The sequence below is a fragment of the Pseudopipra pipra genome, chromosome 19 (assembly GCF_036250125.1).
Source record: "Pseudopipra pipra isolate bDixPip1 chromosome 19, bDixPip1.hap1, whole genome shotgun sequence".
Lineage (NCBI taxonomy): Eukaryota > Metazoa > Chordata > Aves > Passeriformes > Pipridae > Pseudopipra > Pseudopipra pipra.
Window position 1 is genome coordinate 11,852,437 of NC_087567.1, and position 24,679 is coordinate 11,877,115.

The following is a 24,679-nucleotide window of genomic DNA, read 5'->3' on the forward strand; positions in this document are numbered from 1 at the left end:
GCCCAACAAAGTTTTGCAGATGCTCCTGATCCACTCAGAGCCCAGTTCCAACTCCACAAAGCCCCACACAAGGCTCCCTCCTCGGGCCAGTGCCCACTGGACCCCCCTTGCTGCAATCCCTCTGCTCTCTGATGCCCAGGCAAAGGTAAGAGCAGCATCAAGGGTGGCCCAAAACACTCTCTTTTTCTGTTAAGGAAACACCAGCTCTGCAGGCAGTGGAGAGCAGAGGGGGACTGCCCTCTTGTCTGAATCCAGCAATTTTAACTTTGTATTTTGATCTAAAGCAAAGCAAACCCCCGCCGTGCACAGCTGGGCAGTCACAAAAATCACAGAACATTCTGAGTTGGAAGGGTCTCATAGCTCTCTAAGCTCAAAAGCCATCATAAGGCTTTTTCAGAGATAAGCGCTTCCTAAATACTTACTGCTGGAAGATTAAAGGGAATGAGTGCCTGATCCTGTTTCGCTGCCCAAAGAGCTGTGCTAACAGGACTATCCCATCCCTGCCACATCACAGCGGGAGGCTCAGCCCACCCCTCCTCTCCAGCTGCACACAGACCAGCCCGTGATGGATTCCCTCCTCCTCCTCCTCCGGCTGTGGGATGGGGATCCCTGTGGGTTTGGCAGGAGAGGGCTGGCTCTGGCAGCGCTTTGGCTCTGTTGGCCCCACCAGCAAGTGGAGGGTAACAGAGGTTTGATCCCTGTGTCCCCCACGCTGAGCTCGGTGCCTGACAGGGCTTTTCTCGCTCAGCAGGAATTTCGGAGCCAGGGCTTGTGGAGTCACCACGCTCAGAAGTGGTTTGAGCTGCTCAGCTCTGGAGAACACACCAGACCCCCCCTCAGCGGGCTGGACACAGACCTATGCTGTGCCAGCACCTTCCAGTCCCACTCCAGCACCTTCCAGCTGGCTGTGCCACCTCAGCACCTTCCAGCCCCACTCCAGCACCTTCCAGCCCCACTCCAGCACCTTCCAGCCCCACTCCAGCACCTTCCAGCCCCACTCCAGCACCTTCCAGCCCCACTCCAGCACCTTCCAGCCCCACTCCAGCCCACTGTGCTGCCTCAGCACCTTCCAGTTCTGTGGTTGCACACAGGACCCACACCCCAAGTGACGATGGTGGGTACGTTTTCCTCCTCCAGTGCTTGTTCTGATTCACACCACCGTTTCCCAAATTTCAGTGCAATTAGGAACGTCACTTTCCCAGCACAGCCCTCCCCATAACTCTCTGCTGGTGGCTAAATGCCACTAAATGACATTAAATTCACCCCCACGAGCAAAGTGCCACTGACGTTCAGATCCCCTTCAGCAAACAGGGATCACTGACGTGTCACTGCCCGTGGCACCTGAAGAAACAGACTCTGGTCCCAGCACAACACACACTCCCACGCCTCGAGACAGGACTGGGTAATTCCTGGATTCTGGCTTCATCTTCCCCTTTCCAAGCACTACTCGTGCTGCCATCACTTACGGCCTCAGCTCCCAGCAGCACCCGGCTGTCAGCCAGGGCACGGAGGTACATCAATTATCCCTTAAAGTTTGCCAGGACCAGCCATGCTCCGGGCAAAGCTCAAACTGAAGGCTGCAGAGTGCAGGAGACACGAACTCCTGCTGTGAACCCACCAGAGACCCGTCCTGGCACTGCCACGATGTGCCTTGGATGCTCCTCAGCGAGACCCCGAACCCCACTCCCCCTCTGCAGGGAACCCCAACACCTCACCCCACAGCACAGCCCCCCGAGATGCCGTGAGGGACCCCGGGCCCCCGAGGAGCGCGCGGTGGGCGCGGAGCCCACGGAGCCCACGCAGCCCACGCAGCCCACGCAGCCCACGCGCCGTCACACCGCGGTGACTCAGCACGGCCGCCCCCGCCGCGGGGGGAAGGGGCACCCGGCAGGAAAACACCCAGAGGACGATGGATGGCTCGGGCACAACAGAAATCAATGGTCTTTCGGGTGTCACTCATGAAGCAAAAAGGTGAGAAGCACCCGGAGCAGCGGGCTGGGTTAGGCCTTGGCACACGCCCGGCACATCTGCCGAGGGGAGCTCGCAGCCCCCACTCTGCACCGTGGCCATGAGAACAGCCTGTTCCACTGCTGGCTGCCACCCCCTCCCTATCCACACCTCCCACACCCCACCAGAACCCCGAATTCTGCTGGGCCCTTCCTCTAAAGAGAGCAGCAAGTCCTTATCTAAGCGCTCGCAAGACCTTGGCCACCTCCACCCTGCAGCACCAAGCACCTGCTGCCAGCCCAGGGACAATGCCTGTGTCCCCCCATCTGAGATTCTCGTGTCCCCCTGCCCAGGGCCCTACCTGCAGCTCCTTGTCCGAGTACTTCTGGGGGTTCTTGCTGCCTTGGCTCTTCTTCCGAAGTTTCTTCAGCTCTGCCTGGCACTTGTCAAGTGAGTCCCCCTTGCTCCTCTGCTCCGTCTGGTATTTTTTTAGTGCAGCCTGGACATGACAAGAGAAAGCTCAGCCTCAGCCACAGCTCCTGCTGCCAAAGGGTGATAGAAATAAGCAGAGACACCCCTCCGGAAAAGTGGGATCCCCATGGCATGGAGAGCAAACAGGGGCTGCAACAGCCTGACACTGGGGACAGCACTGTTCTGTGCCCGGTGAAATGTGTGACACTGGGGACCCTTCTGTAAACAGGGGCAGGAGTTGTGGCAGGGGACAACATCCCTGAGCTGGGAGTGGGTGACGGGGGGGATGTGGGGACACCCGAGCCAAGGGTTGTGCTGCTGGACACGCGCCCGTAACTCACACTCAGGTACCGGGAGTCCAGCTCCACCTTCTGCTCCAGCTGCGTCAGGAGCTCGTTGTGGAAGGACTTGAGCTGCAGGGAGAAAGAAAACACATGGTTCTTGGGGAGGGCTGGCAAAATGTGGGGCCCTGTGGGCACCAGGTGGCACCGGGGATGGCAGGTGAGCAGGGCTGTACAGACAGAGCACAGGCTGATGGCAGCGAGGGACAGGGACACTCAGAGGGGGCCCAGCAGGGCAGAAACAGATGCCCAAGCAGAGAAAGCCCTTTGGAGCTCAACAAATCCATGTCAGAGGGGCTGCTGTCACTCAGACAAGGCACTTCGCACCAGCAGAGCCCCTGGCCAGGCAGAGACCCCGGCACGCCGGGCTGGGCACTCACCATCTCCTCCAGCTGGTTCTGGATCTGCCTGTGGACTTCTGCCATCTGGAAGAGCACGTCCCCTGCAAAGACAAGAGGAAGGGAGGGCGTTTGAGGCACCAAGCTCAGGGGGACACCTTAGGTTGGGGCAGGCAGCGCTCTGCTAGCAAGGAGGGATCTGCATCCAGACCCAGGGGTGCTTCTGGAATGCCCCTGTGCCCATCTCTACTGAGCTGCAGGGAGACAATGCTCATCTGAGACACTTGGGCAAACAGGCAAACCTTGTGTAGCAGGAAGGGAAACAAGGACAAGCAGCAGTGGGATCCCAGCACCCGGGGCAGCCCTTCTCCCCCAGGTCAAGCACAGGGCACCCACAGCGGGCAGACATGGCCCTGGCACCCAGTGCAGGTCACAGGCCATGGGGCTAAGCCCTGGACTGGTATTTGCCTCAAAACCACTGATTTGTTCGGCCTCAGGGGCTGAGCCAGGTGTGGGCAGCGAGGGCAGAGCCAGGGCTGCAGCTGCTGCCCAGGGCATCCCCACTGTGGCCAAGCAGTCCCAGCTCTGCTCTGTCACTTCCTTTCATTTTTCTTTTCCAATGCAGGATTCCAGCCCCACACCCAGTGTTGTTCCTGGAGGAAGGGCAGTGTCCTGCCTCAGCAGAAGCCCCAGAGTGGCTGGAGCCAGACACACACACAGAGGATCTTCCAGGAGCAGAGCCAGTGCTACCGCTCGACTGAAAGCCCCAATCCTGTCTCCGGATCAGAGAGAGCCTTGGGGAGAGCCCAGCTCTGTCAGCTCCATTCAGGGCTGAGTTTGGAAGCTTTGCCTTCCAGCACAGTGGGTTGCAGCTTCCCACAAGGCTCCCAACCTCCATGGAGCTGTCTGAAAATGGAAAGCCATGAGCTATGTCTCTGAGCTGCTCCTGCCTCAGGACTTGGCCCTGGCAGGTCCCAAGCAGGGCTGGGGGATCCCTGACACCCACTGGAGCTCTCCAAAGGGGAGCAGCATCCCACATTCCATCCCAGAAGAGCAGAGCAGCACCTGTGACAACTCAAAGCACCAAAGATACAGCCCATAAATACATACACGGAGTTTTAAAAAACAGAACCCAACCCCAGGGATGGGAAATGCAATGGGAAGGGGACACCAGCCCCAGAGCCCAGGGACAAACCTCAGGGAGGCTGGGATGAGCCAAACCAGCTCCTCACCGTGCAAGGGAACGACTGGGACCCTCATCCAGCACAGATGGTGCATGCCAGCCCAGCCCAGCCCTTCCCCGTCCCTCCACATCCCTGGGCACGCGGGCCCCGCTCCAGCCGAGTGTCAACACCCCCAGCCGACCAGGAACAACCTGCCCCAACATTTCTTTGCTCTCCTGGCTGGAGCAATTCGTACTTTGCACCATACACTGTGTCTCACACTGTTCTGCAAACATTAAAATCCGATCCCTTGGCAGGCACTGGCCCCTCCGCTGCGGGTCAGTGCAGTGACAGGACCGGCTGCTGCCAGAGTCACCCTCCCCCTGTGCCCCCTGAGAGAGCAGCGATGCCCAGAGCACCCCACAGAGCAAGAGGTGACCAGATGGCAGGGCTGCAGCTCCACTCCTTCACCAGGAGGAAACTGTGTGCCAAGATCTCCACGGCCACTGAGCCGGCTGTGACTTTTCCAGCTGGTTCTCCAGGTGCCGAGCCAAGCGGAGCACTCACACCCGGCCACCACACACGTCTGCAGTGAGGAGCCTCACACACGAGCAGGGAGCTCTGGGCAAGGGGTCACCACCACGGGACCGTCAGGAAATCGCTCCTGCTCGGGCTGCGACAGCTCAATGATGGGAAGTGCAGGAATTCCCACTGCAAGGAGGCACTGACGTCACGCTGAGGTGGCTTTGTCAGGAGAGTATCAATGCTCATTATTCCCAAAGCTTGCACCGCCCCCTCTCCCTCTTGCTTCCCCTTTGGCCAGAGTGGAAACCCCGAGAGCAGGGCTGGCTGAGGGCTCTGGCCACCAACGCTGATCCCCCAAGCCACCCGAGAGCGGGGTCCAGGGCACTCAGAAATAACATCCACATCCCCAAACCCAGCTCTGGGTACCCCTGCACTGGGGCAAGAGGGCTCTGCCCCACTCCCCACGTTCCTCACCCAGGGAATTGTCTGTTCCCAGCAGCCAGGGTGGCGTGTGGTGCTTCTCTCAGCACAGATACACATCTTTTGGGTTGACTTTCTCCTCCACCACCACCCCCTCAGCTCTTATCGGGGCGTTCCAGCCCCACATCAAAGTGAGCAGCGGCACAGAGCCTTTCCCAGCAGCTCTCCATCCCTGTGTCCCAGCCTGGGAGGGGACACTGCCGTCCCCCCTGTGCCCCCCACGCTCAGCCCAGCACCCACAGCTCGAGGTGAGCCCTGTGCTGTGGCTGGCGCGGCGCAGGAAGGGCTGGATGCCTGCCCAGAGCCACACGAGCTTCCTCCGGAGCCTCTCCCCAGCCAGCTCTGAAGGAACCAGCTCCGAGCTTCCCGTGGCCTCTGCCATAGCTGGGAGCCCACACTGGGCAGCAGGATTTGAACTAAATCCCCTAAAAATAGCAGCAGCGTGGTGTGAATTCCCACATGGCACCTCTGACACCCCGATACCTCCACACCGTGAGCTGCTTCACCACCACAAAAACCTACAGACTGTGTGAGACATTAACAGACATGTCACCCCAAAAACAAATCAGAACAGGGATGAAGTGAAACTGTGACTAAGAGATACCACAGTAGCTGGAAAGCCTCAGTATTTCAAAATCTGGCTCAGAAGAGGATCTGTGGCACTGTGTCGGGGGTGACACCGTGAAATGATGGGGGGACCATCATGGTAATGAGGAGAGCACCCCACAGCATTCCCAGACCTCAGCGGCAGGGCTGGGACCAGAGCACAGGGCACACACCCTGGCACCAGCACAGCCACCCACGCCATGGGCGTTATGCATCACCTGCCACAGGTATTTGTAAGTTAAACAGCTGAACTCCCACTGTGCAGCAGGACAAGAGCTCAGGTCACAGCGTGAGTTGTGCCAAGCTCAAGCACCATCGCCTTGCTGCCAAAACACACATCCTGCAGCTGAGGAACCTCCGGGTGAAGCATCTCACCTACACCCAGCCGTGAAAACGCAGAGGGTTTCACCCGCTCACACACCTCCCCACAGGCTCAGAGCACAGGGAAGGAGGAGCTGCTGTTTATGGCTGACTCACAGTATCGCTCTGGGAGAAGAACTATAGGAGCTATTGTGGGCCCTTCCCTTCCACACCCAGCCCACAACAGGCAAACAGGTTGTTCCACATCCCTCCCATTGCTACTGGCACGGCAGGAGCCAGCTGCCCCTCCAGAAGGTGAAGCAGTGGGATCCCAGCTCTCCGGGGTTTGCTTTGGACTTGTCAGAGACTAAAGATTATGGTTTTTTCCCCCCTCTCAAGCAAGATACAAGCCATTTCTAATAAAAATACCAACAATTCACTAATGAGGGAGCCAAATTGCTCCAAGACAGAACATGTTGATGCTTGTGCCGGGCTGGAGCAGCCCAGCCTATCCTGCAAGGGCAGTGGGAGATGGTGGCCAGGGGACCATCATCGACCAGCTCTCCTGGTCAGGGCTCAGGCACATCCCATAAACACAGACCAGCAATAACTCTGCTCACACAGCACCTCGGTGCTGAAGATCTGATCCAGCCAGATTTAAGGCAGAACCATTTAGGTGCAACACTTGGGGACATGTTTTAGTGGTGGCCTTGGCAGTGCTGGGTTAACATTGGGGCTTTTCCAACCTAAACGATTCTTCTGAAAACTTCCGCAACCAAGAGAATCACTTCCCTCCTATCAGTGTGTCGTGATGCAGGCTCACAGACCCAGCACACAGCACAGACCACCTCCCAGGGCCTGGGGAGCAGCACTTCCAGCCCAACAGCTCCCTGGGGAGAGGCTCTGGCTCCATCAGCACCAGCGTTCCCTCGGCACAGCCGGGGAAGGTCCGTGCGTGTGCGGGGAGGGGGAAGGAGATGAGTGTGGGGAAACAATCAGCTTCTCCACGCTGACTCACCCCTTTCCTCTTCAGAAGGGTTTCACTTCTCCCAGCCCCAGAGGACTGGGCGATGTGTTGATAATACATCCGTGACTGTCAGCGTTACAACGCTCAGCGCTGCTCCAGCCCCTGCTCCAGCCCCGCCTGGCACAGCTCCAGGCATTTGCTGTTTGTTTATTGAGAGACAAGGTGAAGGGAAAAGCAAAAGCTTCCCAAGGCATCCTGACTCGCTAACACAGTCCCAGTAACTGGCTCCCTCAGGCTGAGCAGTTGCCATTGACACTGTTACCAGGCACAGATTAGAGACTGGGGTGACCTGGGGTGTTCTGTGCCCCCCACAGCCCCCTGGATGGGCACCAACCCTGTATCTGTACCAAGATGTACAGACCAGCGAGTCCCTGATGCCCAACTGCTCTGGCAGCTGCTATACTGGTGGTACTGGATTAATCAGCACATGAGAACACCACCTCACATTCACCAGCCTGGCCCACACAATCCAATCCATCCTGCACACTGGCAGTCCCACAGGGAAGCAAACACCTCCAGGTCCTGGAGCTGGCCACACACCAACCCAAACCCCTCTGAAACCTGCTCAGCCCATCACTGATGGATGGCAGGAACCAGCCCATGGACACACACAGGGCCCCTCATCCCCCCAGAAGGTCGGAGCATCCCTGCAGGAGCCCATCCCAGGCACGGAGCAGGGGCACACAGCAGCTGGGCAGCCCTGGAAGGTGTCACCGTCACCACAGAAGGTGAAACCCAAACCTTACCCAGCTGCTACACCTTGGCAACTCCAGCCAGGCCACGTGGCCATCACAGATGCTCATTTACAACCCTCCACCACCACGTACCAAACACAGGGTGGTGGGAACAAGCTACTGCCTTGGCCGTCTGCTCCTCATCAGAGGGAGGAAGGCAGCGGAAAGGTGACTCAGGCAGTGGAAGAGCCCTGTCCTGAGGCAGCAGAAGGATTTGAGAGGTCTTTCTTGCCTTTCTGCACCCTTAGCAAGCCCATTCCTGCAGCTTCCTTCCCTCCCCACACACCTTGGAGGCAGAGCCCTGGATTTCTGGAACAGTTTCTCAGGTCTTTTAACAGAATCACAGGTGGAAATGCAGGTCCAGAGCATCCTTTCTTCCACCAGCACAGAGCTGTCACCCCCAGTGGACACCAGGCACCGTGGCCACTGCCAGCTCCAGCAGTCCCTGATCCCACACAGAGCACCACCGTGACCTTTGACACCCTCAGGATCTATATCTGCATCTCTGCTGCTGCAGGAAGCACCTACCCAAAACAACCACAAATCCAATTAACAGATTAATGTTCCCAGCGGATCTGGTGCAGCACAAAGCCTCCAAGAGCTGGGCCAGACCCCAGAGCTGCTGGAGAGGCTGAACTCTGGGATGCCCTGTCCCTGGAAGTGTTCAAGGCCAGGTTGGATGAGGCTTAGAGAAACCTTGTCTGGTGGAATGTGTCCCTGCCCATGGCAGGGGGTGGAACTGGATGAGTTTTAAGGTCCCTTCCAGCCCAAGCCATAAAGGTGCCACCAGTCCTGATTTTATTGTGCAAATGAAAAGCCCTTATTTACCAGGGGCTCATTTCAGCTCAACAGTGTTTGACTAATTATTGCATGTGCTGCCCTTTCACAGCCCTGTGTCACCCAGAGCAGCTTCACTCATTCAAGGGACCTTGGGGAAATCCAATTGCTGAGCAAAATCCACCTCCAGCCCCGAAGGTGTTTCCTGCAGGTGCTGCTCAGCCCCAGCATCCCAGTGGAAATGTCTCCAGCTCCACTCACCAGGAGAAGAAAACTCCCTTCCATGACTTTGTCATGGCCTAGTTTTCAAGAAGGTCAAAAGAAATGACAATTTGAGTTGCATCCAAGGGACCTTAGGAGCTGGAAAAGGGCCAAAGTCACCTGAGGACTCGTGCATGAGACTGGAGCTCATCAGAAGGGGCTACAAACCATTCCAGGATCCAGCCTGGAGCAAACCTCCACTGATCACACACATGTGCCCTTCACAGCAGCTCTGCAGCTTCCCAAAAGCCCCCGCAGCAGCCACTGAGGATGTGTGGAACAGCCCAAGGAGCCCCTTCCCAGGGGAACTGTGGGCACGAATCTAACCCCAAATGCCAAGGACTGGGCTTCAGGGAATTGCACAGAGCAAAGTGCCTCTTCTGCTGCTCAGGGACAACTGACAGCTACACCCTGGACCTGCTCAGAGCATCACTTGAGTTACACACCCCAAACCCCAGCAGTGGGTTCAGACAGGTACGGCCCCACCAGACACTTGCACCCAAAAACTCAGCCCCCAGAGCCGATTACAGCTCAAGGGTGTTATTATTGCCAGTTTTTCCATTCCCACATGGGATTATCCTGTCTACACACAGTTCCTAAAATCTGATGGAGAATTTAGAAACAATGCACAGTGCTAAGCAGCCCCACGGGGAGCTGGGACCCGAGACTGGAGCAGTGCTCTGGAGGGCTCTGCGTTTTCAGAGATGAACCTGCTGCGTTGCTGCAGGGTTTGACACCTCCTGTCCCAAGAAGGACATCAGAAAAGCATCCAGGTTCAGAAAAGAAAGGGTTATGGAGGAAAAAAAAAAGAAATCTCAGATTTTTTTCAATGGAGGGTGGAAACATGAGCTGTGGTCCCAACAGGATCCTGCCTGACATCGTGAAGCAGTTTTCCCTATAACTCTTGGAGGAAAATTCCCTCTCAGGGAGGGAGGTGGGGGGCACGACATTAATGGAAGCAGCAATTAAGAGCATCCCCTTTCGCTGCTCTGAAATGAGTTCCCCATCCCTGGAAGTGTCCAAGGCCAGGCTGGATGAGACTTGGAGTAACCTGGGCTAGTGGAAGGTGTCCCTGCCCATGGCAGGGGTTGGGACTGGATGATCTTTAAGGTCCCTTCCAGCCCAAACCAGTCTGTGACCCTATGAAAGACCCCAGAGCCCAGCGCCCCTTTCCGGCGCTGTCGGCATTCCCGGCCCAGGGAGTGATAAGGTAAAAGGTGTTCCCAGGAAAAGCCCTACCTTTGGCGAGCACAGCCCCAACCCAGAACATTTCTCAGCCCCTGTTTACACATCTGCTGGGAGAGGGTTGTGTCCCAGCTTTTATCAGCTCCACTGAGCTGCAGCCAGAAATTTTATCTCGATTTTCTCCTGCTCGGAGCAGCTGCCACAGTAAATACCAGCAGGCTCAACAGAGCACGGGGCCGAGGGGCAGCCAGAGCTGCCAGGAGCCTCCCTCGGACATGTTCACACCAAGAGGGGAAGGAGCAGTGATTTGGAAACATTTTAAACCCCAAAATACTCGAGCCACACACAAAATGCACGCCCGGAGACGGTGGGAGGGCACTAAGGACATCACAGTGGCATCCCTGGGGAGGAACCAGGGCCACCAGAAGCCACCAAACCCAGGTTTTAAGCGTGAGCAAACCCAGAGCTGCTCTGAGGGGCAGGCAGGGTGTGGGGTCCCCAAGCTCCCACCCAAACTTCCCCCTGGGGAGGACAGAGCTGGGGTGTGTGTCAGCCCCAGGGCAGCCCCTCGCAGGGTCTGCTCGGCCCTCGCAGCCACGGCGTCGCACACAAGGCTCTTTGTTTTATTTATTAAACAGAAGCAGATTGCTCCAGGCAGCTTTAATCCACGACTCGGTTTCCATAGACACTTAACTGCTTCCCCAGCACAATTCCGAGGCAGCAGCGAGCTGGAGCAGCAGGGCTGGGGGGGCAGGGTCTGACACCGAGCACAGCCCAGGGGCTGCTCCCCGGGTCCTTCAGAGTCCTTTGGAGTCGATTCAGCCCAACCTCTCTGTTAATTGACTGCCCCGGAGAGATGCTTTAATGAGCAGTTTGCCATCGCCCTGCACAGAGTGAGCCAGAGCTGAGGGAGGGACCAGGGGGAGGAGGAGGAGGAGGAGGAGGATGGGGAGTTCACCTGGGACTGCACAGGCAATGAGACCAGAACCCATCTCAGCTCCATGAGAGCCTTAACAAGGCTGCAGCACCCCAGGGGGAGCTGGGAGGGTCACCTTCAACCACGAGGGGAGCTGGGAGAGTCACCCTGAACCACAGCTGCAAGGAGGGAGAACTCAGGAGCCATGTCTGAGCAATGGGGAGAGTGGGAAAGCAGCTCCCAAAGGATTGATCAGAGAAGTGGGGGAAGGGGGAAAGAGGCACCAAGCATCACACTCGTGATGTCTGTACAGCTGCCAGCAATGGAGCAAACACAAGTCTGTGGTGTTGGGGCACAGGGAACCTGCAGGCAGGGCAGATCCTGGGCAGATCTGCTGCACTCAGGGCACACACCCAGCCCTGTCACACACAGCCCAAGTGCCAGGTGACCTCCACCAGATCCATCACTGCTCCAGCACAGCCACCCTGCCCCTTCCCCAGATTTCTCCCTCTCCCCACACCTTCCCCTCCAGAGGCCCAAAATGGGCAGCACTGCTCCAGCTGCTGGGCCAAGACCCGCTGCTTCTCTCCTTTGTAGAGCAAGACAAAACCACCGTGAAGCTGCTCTCCAAAAACACCACGAGCTGATGGGGCCACAAAACCCTGACACTAAGGACATCAGGTTTTTTTCTCAAGCTACATGAACAGTAAATATAGAGACACTTCTACTATTCAGATCAGCTCTACACTGAGCTTGTTCTCCCCAGCAACACCAAAATCTGGTTTCATCCCTGTGCTCAGAGTCTGCAACTCCATTTAGCAGCAAATTGGTGACTTACCCAATTCTTTTGACCCTTGGCTTTCACTGGCCAACTCTCCCATCTTCACCAGAGCATCAAAGTACCCTTTTGCTGCGTATGTCATACCTAAAAAGCATCAAAAAATGCAAGTTATAGTCTCCTTAATGGTTATTAGAACTGCTGGGGCACTGAGGAGATGCTAGACACTAAAATAGATATTACTTCAAAGGGCTTAAACGCCACAGGGAGGGACTAAACAACAAACAGAAGAAAAGTGAGCAAGGAAGGCTGGAGCAGCGAGATTATAGGGCAATTCAGGAGAGAAAAGATACGTGCAGGACCTCAGTGGTTTTCATTCCAGTGTAACCATCAGGCTGCTAATTCTGCTCTGAGAAATCACTGCGGAATAATTGAATATCACAGACTTTCATTATAGTTCAGCCTTGTTTGTTGACATTCCAGCTACACACTTGACTTTAATCAGATAAGCAGGGGGTTTCCTCTAATCACAGAACATGTTGTACAGCCCCAGCTCAGCACCTTCCAACGCTGGGCTGCAGCCTCTGCACTGGCTCCTGGTTTGGGCCCTTCCTTCAGCTGCTCCCCCAGCTCAGGGATCAAGGAAAGGATGACCCAAGACAAGTTAAAAATTACAGGAAGATCTTTGGCTTCAAAGTGCTTTCACAGCAGGGATGTGGGAAAAATACAAGCCCAGTGACCAGGCTGGTTTTCCCCAAATGCCAGGGTTAGTGTGTGTGTGGTTTCAGCTGGGATAGAACAGCCCGGGATAAACGGATCCACCTCCCAGGTAATTAAAAGCTGAGTTATCAGGACAACATTTCAGAAGAATAAATAAAAACACAGTCCCAAGGGAAACCTCTTCTCCCTGTCAGCCCCTACCTCTCCTCCCTTCCCTGCTGCCAGGAGGGAATCAGCAGGGAAAAGCACCCCCAAATTGTGAACCCCTGCCCCGTTAGCATCCCTAGGAATAGCTGGGAGATGCTGCTGCTCATAAGGGTGCTGTATCCCACCCCTGGGGGTCAGAGTCCACAGCCCCCATGCAGTGGACCGGGATGGACAGGCTCTTCCCACGTCATGCCTGGTTGATCCATTAAAACCCAGTGAAAACCAGTGCTGAGCACTGGAGTAGGGGCAGTGCTGGTACCTGAGAACAGGGGGAGGGCTGCACCTTAAAGGATCCCCATGGAAACACCCAGGAGCCTCATTTGACTTGCGGGAAAGCAAATGTGCTCCGGGCAGGAAGCAGGGGCAGGGATCCTTCCCGAAGGTGGGATCGCAAACACCGGCGCTTAAGAACATGAGATGCCCAAGCATTTTCTCCCCCACTGGCTGGAGATGATGACAGCCTCTTCCCTCACAGGCATTTTCACCAGGATATTAGAAAAATAAAATCCAGGAGACACATGTGGCTCTGAAGGGAGCAGAGCCCTCCCTGGAAAAACACAGCTCTGGGTTGAGAAAAGCCTTAAACCTCCTTAAAACCCAGCTGAGGAGGGCCCAGGCAGTGCACAAAGCCAGTTTGAGTCCACACCCTCCATTTTGGGGTTTAATCAATTCATAGCTTCCTTTTGATCATCTAAATCTACACCTCCCTAATGGCTCCCAATAGGATCCTGCATTTCCAATCAAGAGCTGCCATCAATACTTTTAGGCTTTTTCCTTCTCTTTATTCTTCTGGGCAATTTAAACATTTCAGTAACACCTCTTTAAGCAGAACTTAAAATCTTAATTCTCAGTATTTTAAACATTCAAAGATGAACTGTTTGGAGATGTGTTTGTTATCCTGCTGCCTCCCAACGTTTCATCCCTTGAATCCTTCCCACATCCACGGCCCCTTGCACATCCCAGCGACATGAGCTCTGCATCAAGGTCCAAGAACCATCCTCCCAGTTCCCCCATCATGGGAACAAAGAGTTTCCCAAGCTGGTTTTCCAGCTTTCCCCCCTCCTGAGGTTGTGCTGCCCAGCCAGACCCTCTCCAGCCTGGCAGCCCCAGCATTCCAGCAACATCCACACCAGCAGTGCAGGGTCACTTACTTGCTAAGGCTTTTTCATAGGTCTTCCCCATAGAAATGAAATTCCTGAGGCTGGGATTGAACTGCTCCATGATCGTCTAAAGGGAAAAGAACATCACTGGGATTAGCAGGGATGACTGGAGCTGGACAGAACAGCTCCATGCTCAACTCGATGCTGATAAACACAAAAAGAGAGAGAAAAAAAGTCCTTCCCCCTCCCTGGAAGATGTTCCAGGATCATCCCCTTCATCTCACAGCTTGAGGGAGACCGAGTTGGGTTTGAAGACCACAAGGAACAATAAGAAGGTGGTTCTGCAGTGCCCCACAAGACACCTTGTTCAGGTGCATCACTGTGAGAGGTAAGCGAATGCCCCAACCAGAAAATTAACAGATAAAGCAAAAATGACCATAGTAATGACTGTTAAGTGGCTGTTTGAGGCAGCAGTGACCCTCACACCAACCACAGAGGTGACCCAAGCTCTGGGAGATGATGGCAGGTGATGTCCCACTCCCAGGATGGCCCCGGGGAGCAGCACCAGCTCTGTCCATCCAGGACAAGCAGGAAGGGCTGAAGAACAGCATTCCAAACATCCACCCAGGAATGAGGCAGACTGAAGTCACCAGCATCCCCCTGAGCCGTGCCAGCCTCGGCCCAAGGCACGTGCCAGGAATTACGCCCGGGTCTCAGAGCACTCGGTGTCACTACAGGCAGGTGACACCTGCCCGTAAGGGCCTGATTTTGGGTGGGGGTGAACACCAGCAGTGCTGTCTGAGCTTTTCCTCCCTTGCTCCAAGGGCCTTATTTAAGATGAGGGAAGGAATAATCGGATCAGGGAGAAGAAGGGCTCTTTGTGCACTTGGCACCGGAGCCACGACCCTCCCTGCCAGGGCCGCTCACCCCGGCACCGACGGCATCGCCAAACCCCAGCCCACCCAGCCCTGGCAGAGGCACAGCCACCGTTCTGGATCCAGCCTGGCTGCAGCCCCAGAGCCAGCCCCCATCCCCTGCCCCACCTCGGGGACACCCTCCTGCCAAGGGTGCCACCAGAACACGGAGTTCAGTGCCCAAACATCCCCCAGCAGGATGCACGGGCATCCCCCCGGGAGGAGGGGGCTCTGCACCCCCGGCACGCTGCTGGCAGCGTCCCCACCCCGGGAAGGGGAGGGAAGACGACAGGCAGACACTTACAGCAAATAAGCTGATTAAGCATCTGTCACCTCATCCGAGGCTGGCCAACACTATAAAGCTCATTTTCTGCCTGAGGCATTTTTATCCCCAGTTCCTGCTGCCCGGCCCTCGCCGTCTGACAGTTTAATTTTCTCCCGCGGGCACGTGTGCGGGGCTCGGCCGGTGCCTCCTCGGCTCAAAAACAGCCATTTTGGGGCTTCGACGGGCAGGAGCCCGTGTGGGGCACCAGCACGGAGGGGTGGCATCACCCCGGTGCTGGTATTCCAGGGCAAATCCAGTTAATCCTCCCAGGAGCAGCAGGGGAGGATGCCCCCAAAGCCTCCCCCCACCCCCGCAGCTCCCGGTCCATCCCCCAGCACCATCCACAACCTGCCAAGCACCGGCGATGATTGCAGCAGGCTAACGAGGCTGCCCTGCTAATTAAGGCTGCCGATGACCCGGGTCCCCTGGAAACTGTTTTGGGGCAGCACAGAGCAGTCTGGTGAGCGTGCTCAGCTTGAAGGGAGAAAATTAACCTGTAGCAACAAGCCACAGAACGAGGTGTTCTCCGAGGTGTAGGAGACAATTGCATGCTAGTTAATTAACACTGACGGGGATTGCTCCATCCTGCCCACGTCCCTTTAGCTTTGGTCAAAAATCTACTTCTGTTACCCCACAAAGCGGTTGGAGGTGTGGGATCACTGCCCAGGGACAATTCCCCCCTTCCCACGGCAGGGGTGGGGACACAGACACATCCTCCCCTCCGGCAGATGCACAGCTACAGCCTCAGCCACACTCAGCTCAGCCTGAGCACTCCGAGACTGAATAATATTTAAGCAGCAGAAACCCTGGCAGAATTTCTGTGGGGAGGCGATTTTTCGGCAGTTTGCAGGTTCGGTGGAGTGTTTGTGTACGGGTATGTACACAGGGATATGTAAATAATGTGGTTTTCTCAGCAGTGCTGTGTAAACACGTTGTCCTGAGCATGAAACTGAGGGAATAAATGATGGAATGGGATCCACAGACAAAGCACCAACCAAAATTCAGCACATCTTCCCTAAAACCAGAGGGAATCAAGGCACAACCCAGTCCTGGCACTGCTCAGGGCAGGACCTGCTCCCCACCGACCCATAACAGCCATTTTAAACCGATAAATAAAGAGATAAAAGCCCCCCAGAAGGTCTCACGGACCAGCTAAAGCGGGGGGAGGTGACTCTCTGCTGGCCAAATACAATCCACCAACCCTCAGGAGGAAGTTTGCTGAAAGTGAATGTTTTTAAAACATTGTCTCGAGCCTCCAACAAAAACAGCCCGGCAGGATAAGGGCGGTGAAAAGGGCTCCTCACTCCAGAGATAAAAATAGCCTTTTCCAAGCCTTCCTCTCACTCCCAGGGTGGGAAGGGAAGGTGACTCCGGAGCCAACACACCTTTGCACCCCCCTCTAGGTGACAGGCTGAGATCTGCCAAGGTGAAATAGTGGAAAATAAACAGATTTATGGCATGGAATGACTCAACAGCATCACTCCCTGCATGGTGATGTGCTGGAGCTGCTCCAGTGACACCAGGGGTGCATCCCCCCACCCCTGTGGGGGCGAGTGACAGGGCTGTCCCCCCACAGGAGAGGTGGGTCCAGGTTTGCAGGACACCACAGCAAAGCCAATATTCAGCAGCAGTGTGGTAATGAAAGCAAATCTCACTCTCCCCCAGATTTTGCCCCCTCAGCAGCACCCACAAGTTGTTTGTCTTCCACGGGCTGCCTGGGCAGAGTTCAGAAAAACACAGACACAAAACCTGGCAGCCAAGGGTTGAAAGGGCTTTGCTTTGTTCCACTGCGCTGAATTCCCTGGGTAATACCACTCAGCTCTCCGGGATTGGCACAGCTTTATTCAGCTGCCAAAAATGAAACTAATGCAAAGCACAAGGTCTCCAGGACACGACCCTGCTCAGTTCAGGGGGGGGAAGAGGCGACAGAAAACAAGGTCCCCACTCTCCCCTCTGAGCACCCTCCCCGCTGCAGCCAGGATGCCCCAATCCTGTAAACCCATCAGGAGAAGTTGAGCATCATGGAACAGAATAAAGTATCCTGAGCTGGAAGGAACCCACAAGAATCAAAGTCCAACTCCTAAATCCTAAGTTTAAGTCCTCCCCAAGCTGGAAATGGAGCCAGCTCAGGTTTCTCCTGTGCAGGAAAGTCCTGCACAATACCTGAACAACTTTTAATAAAATTTAAGGTTACACAGCTCTCCCAGGTCCATCCCTCCAGCCTCTCAGGCAGCTCCTAAAACCAAATAGAGAGAGAAATGAAAAGCAGGTGCTGCACGTGTGCCGTGTCCCAGGCTCTGCTCCCAGCCACCCTCCACAGGGGCATGTCCCAACACCTCAGTGACCACAACGGACGGACTTTGAGCTAAAAACACCTTCACTGGTTTCCTAACGCCATTTTTGAGGCCCCCACGCAGCAGTAGGGTGCAATGTTTTGAACACATCCCTTGGAAGTGCTCAAAAGACATGTGGATGTGGCACATGGGGACACGGGTTAGTGGTGGCCTTGGCAGTGCTGGAGGAATGGTTGGACCTGATGGTCTCAGAGGGATTTTCCAACCTTTTTAATGATTTTATGGCTCCTGTCAAGGCTGACACTGCACAGTGGCCTGGGCTCAGCCTGGCACCCAGGACTTTCCTGGGTGATTCATGGTGACAGCAGGTCACTGGGTGACAGCAGGTCGTTGGGTGACCATGACGAGCAGGTTGTAGGGGCAGTACAGTGGGACTCTCCACTACACCACAGTCACACTGCAGAAGCAGCTCAGCTCTAAGGAACTTTTGCCTCTAAACGGGTCAGCCCTGCTCCAGGAACACCATCATTTCAGTATCAATATTTAATGACCAGCAAAGCCCAGCGCTGCCTCCTCCATCACAGCTTGTCCTGCCTGGTGCCATCAGGAGCAGCCCCAGGGATTTTAGGAGCCAAGTTTCTGTCAAGAAGGAGCCCAGGTAGACAGGGAAAATCAGGGAAAAAAAACCAGTGTTCCTCATCTAAAGGCATTTAGTTTCTCTTAGCTGTCATGTCAGAGGATGAGGGGACCCAAGTTCCAGGGCAAGAGCTCTGAATGTCTCTGTAATCAGGGTCTGGGCTTGAAGGGAATTGGGATGGGGATCTGCACAGTACTCAGAGCACCTTGTCAGTGCTCACCAGTGGTCACCCCTGCAAGGCAGAGCCATCCACAAGCCCTCGGGGTTGGGATCTCTGCTGCAGAGCCAGGAGGGTCCCACAGCCCCGGCACTGAGGGGCTCAACTCGGCCAAAGGCTCCAGCAGGAGCTGCTCAGTGCAGGAGCTGCTTGCCCTGTGCTCTGCCCTGCCCTGCAACACGAGCAGCAACAGTGAAACCTTAGCCACGAGCAGACTCTGCACAACAAAGCACTGAAGGCAAAGCCAGAGGCTGCCTCCATCCCAGGGAGCAGCATCCATCTCCTGTGGGATCTGCAGGCAGCACGGGAAGAGATCTGGGGTACCTCCAGCAAGGCAGGAGCTACCTGTAATCCTCGAGCTTCACAGTGTGGAGGTGTCCCATGTCAGCAGAGGTCAGGAATGCTCTCCCAGTCGGCAGGTAGAGGGGATGGAGCAGCATTCCCACCTCAAGAGCCACTCGGCAGCGCCAGAGCCGAGCCCACTGCGGACCCTCACTGCAAAAAGACCCGGCTGCAGAGCCAAGGCCCCTGTGAAGGTGTAACTCTGGCAAAAAGGTGTTGCCCTGTAAAAACACAACAGCCCCAGGCCCTGCTCACCACAGAGTGAGAGCCCAGCCCTCACCTGCCACCCTCCAGCTACTGCTGGGGAAGGAATTTCCCAGTGCTTGACCCGCTCCCTGCGGCACCAGCACATGGCACCCACTGCCCATGGGGTGACACCGACCATGGGATGCACCAGGCAGCTCAGAGCCCCGAGGTCCAGCCAACAGGTTTCCCACAACTGGGGTGCAGGAAGCCCCAAGGCAGGGAGCAGAGACAGCAGGGAGCACAGGGCACGGAATTCAGGGTAGCACAGGCTGGCTCCTTCCTCCTCTGCCACACCACATCATCCCTCCGCTGCCAAACACACCAAACCACCCACAATTTCCCTCCTGAATCACTTGAGGAAGAATCGCTCTCGTCCCTCTGGGCCTGGAGATAAGGAGGCAGAGGCTGTGATACCACAGTAATATCAATTACAGCTGATGGGGAGCAACAGACCATCAGGGATTCTGTCCATGTCTGTGCCAGACAATTCGGCTTCGACTTTGGGGTGTTGTTAAGCAAACACCTCTTCAAACACAGAGCTACTCGTACACCATTGCAGAACGATCTTCGGCACGCAAAAATGGCTTTAAAATGAAATGGAGGTTGGGCTGCAAACGGCAGTAATCTCATCTGGCGGGAGGAGACAGATCTGTCTTTGGGGGGAAGGAAGAATTGCCAGTCCCTGCTTTCTGCAAACGGACAATCTGGAGCAAGGGACGAGCGGGGAATGGAGAGCAGGGATGGGGAGCTGCCCTTCACCACCACCCAACGCTGCACCCCCAGCCCTGGGGCTCACCCCCCGGGGCTCACAGCAGAGCCCAGCCCGGCAGCTGTGCCGCTACGCCGGGGTCCTGGGAGTGAATCAGCGCCAGGGAAGGTGGGATTACGTTGGTGGAAGGTGCCAGCAGCCTCCGTCTCCCTCTGTAATTACTCCCCGTGTGTAGGCAGCTGCCTGTAGTGGCAGCATCGGCTTGGGGGCGGCTGACAGCTCCTCCACCATCTCATTAGCACAGTCACTCCGAGGGTGAGAGCTGGTTCTGGAGAAGGATGACAATGGGCTTCCCGAGCAGAATACCTCGGGAAAGCCTGCGCGGGAGAGGGTGCCTGGCATGGGGAGCGTGGCAGGGAGCTGCCTGCTCCTGGCTCCTGCTCCAGACCTCGTGGGGAACACGCTCAACCCCTGGTCCTGCTGCCGCCAAAACCCCGGCAAGACGGCAGCTACGGACGGAGGCCCCCCCGGACCCGGGTTCGGTGGCATCACCCCCCTTCTCGGGGTCCTCTCCGCCTGCCCACTGTGGTGTTCAGGCTCCTGCACAGGCCAGGAAAGCACAGGGCAAAAAAAACCACTGGGGGCTAATGGGGATGTGAAGCACCAGGGCTGGTTTTGGACTCGAAGACTCCAAAGCTTGAGGAGATACAGAGAGACCCCACAGTCCCTGAGCCACCAGCCCTCATGCTGGGCTCCGGGGTGGCCAAAGTCCTCCATGAAACAGGAAGACAACAGGTTCCTGCATGCACCACATGCCACACATCTCCAGAGGCCAAGAAAAGCATTGTTGGCTTCAGAGGTGACTCCTTGTTCACTGTAGGGAACACAAATGGAGTCAGGACCACCCTCCTACACCTCCCAGCGCTGAGACACTGATTTTGGGTGAAAGCATGAGATCTCCACCAGCTCCATGTTCTCATGCCCTACACCTGGCTGCTCCCACTGAAACCCTGAGAAACTGAGGTGTTCATGAACTGATGGAGATCTTCAGCCTCCTCCTGAGTGCACCTCTGGCCCTCAGAGCCAAGGCCCCCTGTGCACCCTCTGCCCTCGGCTCAGCCGGGTGTCGCTCGCTCCGGGCCCAGGGCTCTGCTCCAGCTCTGACCCGCAGCTCACACGGCACAGGAGAGATGAGGCAAGAGAGAGCCTTGGCAGCACTTGCCCTTCACCCCTCACAGGGGCACGAGCTTCTCTCAAGCACAGTTGTTGGGATGGCACAAACCACCCCGTGTGCCCCTGACAGGGCTGTGCCCGGGAGATGGTGACCTGCTCCCCGAGCCTGTCATTAGCCCCGTTCTTCGAGGACAACACAGCTCCAACAACAACTGAGTCACGCGCTGAAGCTGTTCCCAGCCACCGTCCCCAGCCTGAGCCCCGGCAGCTCTCGCCCTGTTTGCCCAGGCGGCCCCGGGGCCGAGCACAAACACCCGGGAGGGGACGGATCGTGCCAGGGCCTGACCTGGGAACACCCCGCAGTGCCAGCTCTGCCCAAAACAAGGGCAGCCTGCACGGGACCAAGCTGGGGTACATCAACTGCACACAGAGGGTGGGAGGGAGCCCCAGAGACCGCAGACAACAGTCACCAAGACTCAGTGTGGTCAAGATTTTGGGTGCCACAGCCCTGTCTGAACAGCTGTTACACACCAGGATCTCCAAGACCAAGACTTCAGAACTTCACCGCCTCGGTGTTTTTTGTACTACATTCTTCTATCTCTTTTTTTTTCCTGCTTTGGGCTCCCAGGTAACTCAATCCAACCCCTTAAATCACAGGAAATCGTGCAAGCTTCCCAGTTTAACAAACGACATCCTGCGTTACACGTTAGGCTACAGCAGTTTTATTAGTCTCGGTCTCAAGACCCAGCGGAGCAGAAACTGCTTCCTTCGGGGGGAAATTAAGCCACATAAATTATTGGATTTTTCTCAGAACACCGGGAGCAAAGCAGAAGGGGAAAACAGAGATATTGCCGAACTCCAAGAGACGGGGAAAGCTCTTGCGGCTCACGGTTGTGGCAAAGCAGCGGGCGAGGGGAACGCGGGGCTGTCCCCGCACGGGGTGATGCGGGGACAGCGCTGCCCACCGTGGGATCGGACATTCCCGCTCCCCGCGGATCCTCCCGGGGGGTGCCCGGGGAAGGGTCGGGGGTAACCGGGTGGGGTTCCGGGGGTGCCCCTCGCCCCCTGTCCCGGCCCAGCCCCGGTAGCCGCTGCCGCCCCGCCGGCTCCGGGCACATCCCGGGGGCGGCCCCGCCCGCGCCCCGCGCCCGGGGAGGGAGCGATGGAGGGGGAGATTAAACAACTGAAATAACTCAGATCGCTGCAGAACCCCGAGACGCGGCGCCGGGCACCTGTTGCGGACTCACCTTGTAGACATTCTCGGTGAGGCGGTGCACCTCCTCGGAGCGGGCCATGCCGGGCGGGCCGGGCAGCACCATGGGCGGCGGGCGGGGTGCGGGGCGCTGCGGGACGGGCGGCGCTCGGGGCCGGGCGCGGGCGAGGGGAAAGCGCCGAGCAGCGGCCGCCGCGCTTTTTATGAGCTGCCGGCGGCCGCGCCCTCCCCGGCCCGCCCCGCACCGCCCCGCACCGCCCCGCACCGCCCCGCACCGCCCCGCACCGCCCCGCACCGCCCCGCACCGCCCCGCGGGGAGGAGCGCACCGGGACGGGCCGGCCCCCGCCCCGCGTCCCAGCGGTGCGGGGCTGGGGGACAGGAGGGGTGCACCGCGCTGTGCCCTCAACCCCTGTGTCCCCCGGGCCCCATCCCATACTCCATTCTCCATCCCGTTCCCCGTCCCGTATCCCATCCCATGCTCCATTCCCCATGCCCCATGCCCTAACCCATTCCCCAGCCCACATCCCCTGCTACGCCCCACAACCCACCCTATACCCCTGCCACACCCCACCCCATAGCCCATGATACCCCACACTATCCCCCTAATTTACCCTATCCCATAGCTCTTGCTGCACCCCACATCCCTAAGTTGTTCCACGCTCCAGCCCCTGCTGCGATCCCCCCTCGCTGTACCCCATGTGCCTGGGGCTGTGCTCCATCCTGAACTGCTCAGTGGGCTGTGGATGGGTGAGGAGTAACTGGAAAGGGAAGAGGAGCTGGTGGTTTGTGGGGTGTTTGGAACAGGGTCCAGGCGGGCTGGGAGAGCAGAGATGGGATGTGCAATTACCACAGTGTGGCTTGGGACACCCAAGGCTGACCACCCCAGGCAGGAGAAGAGGCAGCCCCTGCCTGTCACTTTGCTGTCCCCAGGCTGTCCCACCACCCAGCCAGCCAGGAGAACTGGGATTCCCTTGGGAGGCTCCTGCCAGCACTCCGGGCTGTTAAGTCCCTGTGGGACAGTGAAGCCATGGATCATTGTCTTTCCCATCCCTCGGACCAGCAGCAGTGACTTTTGCCTGGATCCTGAGGGACATGAGGAGTTGGACCATGGCCTGGAGCCAGTGCCCCAATCCCTGTTCCCCTGCCTGAGAGCCCTTCCCGCCGGGACCGCCGCTGTCCGCAGGGTGATCCATGGGGAAATGGAGCCTCATAGCCGGGCTGTCCCCCACGGGCCTGTGGCCGTTCAGAGGGGGCACATCTGGGGGCACTGGGCACAAACTCCCCCTGGCTGCCTTGCCCTGGCCCTTGGGCCAAGCCTTCTTCTCCCTCCTCCCCCTCCTGTCTGCTGTGAAAAGTGGTGAAACAGTTAAGCAGCTGAGCATGTTATTTTCCATTGTCTCCATCAATTCCGAGAACAAGGAGCCCAGGTCGATACCTTGGCCCCAAACCTCCCATTGCAATTCCCCTTCCTGCTCCCCCTCCCAGCCCTGCTGTGGAGCAGGGGAGGCACCGACAGCGGCTGCTCACTCTGGTCACATTTGGGTCCCATTTTGGCTTCTTCCCTCTCAGAGGTTCCACACTCCAAAGCACAGGAAGGAATTTACAATCCCTGAGAAGGGTTTTTCTCATGTTTCTGGAGCATCTGGTTAACCCTTTCCCCCTGGGGCTGAGGAGTGGGAGCAGCCATGGGACTGGGGGGATTGGGAAAAAGGCTGCCCAGGGACACATTCCCAGGGGGATGCCTGGCTGCCTGCATCGCTGCCAGGACCTGGTGCCCCTGTCCCTCCCACCTGCCCCACCCCGAGCAGCTGGACTGCAGTTGGCTCTGTTGGGGTGCCACTGCCTCAGCCACCAGCACCCCGCTGGATTCCCAGTGTCGGCCAAGGATTCTGGATCCAGAGTCCGGGAGGAGAGAGCCTCTCCCTGCTTCTCCATCACCTTATTTTTAGTTATGTTATGTAAGTCCTTCGCTACGTCATGGATGTGGGGGGTTCTTGCATCTAATTCCAGTGTGACAGCCCAGCAATTCAAACAAGCTGTTCCTCTGGTGAGGAAGATAAAAGGATTTGTAATTTCTGATAATAAAAGAGGCCTTTTGGGACGACCCTCAGAGAATCTCTCGCATCTAGGCCTGCTCACAGACAGCCGCTCCACTTTCTTCCCATCCTCTGCTTCTCCTTATCCCCAGGAGATTTGAGTGCTGAAAACCTTTCTCCCTCTTACCCCACCGCTTCCAGAGTGGCTCCGCAGCTGGAAGCAGCCAGGGAGTTCGTATCCCCACACTCAGAGCCACACTGAGCAAATGATCCTTGTCCCTGGCTTTCCCCGTGTCACCACCTCTTGACTGGCACTGGCCCCCCGGGCTGCCCGTGTGCCGTGACCCGGGAGCTGTGCCGGGCCCCAAGGCAGCGCTGCCGCCCCGCAGCCGCCCGGAGCACCCTGGGAATTCTCAGCAGGAAAAACCTGCCGTTGCCTCGTGCCGTAACATTTGCTTTGATTGCCTTTTATTTTTTTTTTCCTGGTTGTTGCTCGCTGCCTCTTTGTCAGGGTGATTCACTCCCCGGGGCTCGGCGGCAGCTGGAGCGTGCCCAGGGTAACCATGGTGCCAGAGTCCCTCGCGGGTTACCCAAATCCCTGCGGCTCCTCCCGGCATTCTCCACGTGCCCTTTGGGAAGGTGGGACCGTCCGCCGCGGGGGCAAAACCCCGTGGGTGCAACGTGGGAAACCACCAC

General features: G+C 57.1%; 1 protein-coding gene across 6 annotated transcripts in view; it reads right to left on the minus strand.

Annotated features, from left to right (window-relative positions):
- BAIAP2 (BAR/IMD domain containing adaptor protein 2) overlaps positions 1-22,128 on the minus strand; it is a 41,427-nt gene extending 19,299 nt beyond the window's left edge. For 5 of the 6 annotated variants that reach the window (XM_064676206.1, XM_064676209.1, XM_064676212.1 and 2 more), the window contains exons 1-6: positions 21,981-22,127; positions 13,928-14,003; positions 11,910-11,996; positions 3,140-3,201; positions 2,760-2,831; positions 2,309-2,446 (exon numbers count right to left, since the gene is read on the minus strand). In XM_064676206.1, coding sequence (XP_064532276.1) covers positions 2,309-2,446; positions 2,760-2,831; positions 3,140-3,201; positions 11,910-11,996; positions 13,928-14,003; positions 21,981-22,052 — 507 coding nt within the window. In that variant the 5' untranslated portion in view covers positions 22,053-22,127. Of the gene's footprint in view, positions 1-2,308; positions 2,447-2,759; positions 2,832-3,139; positions 3,202-11,909; positions 11,997-13,927; positions 14,004-21,980 lie in introns of all 6 variants that reach the window. The other variant, XM_064676210.1, reaches the window with a different exon arrangement.
- Positions 22,129-24,679: the final 2,551 nt, after the last annotated feature.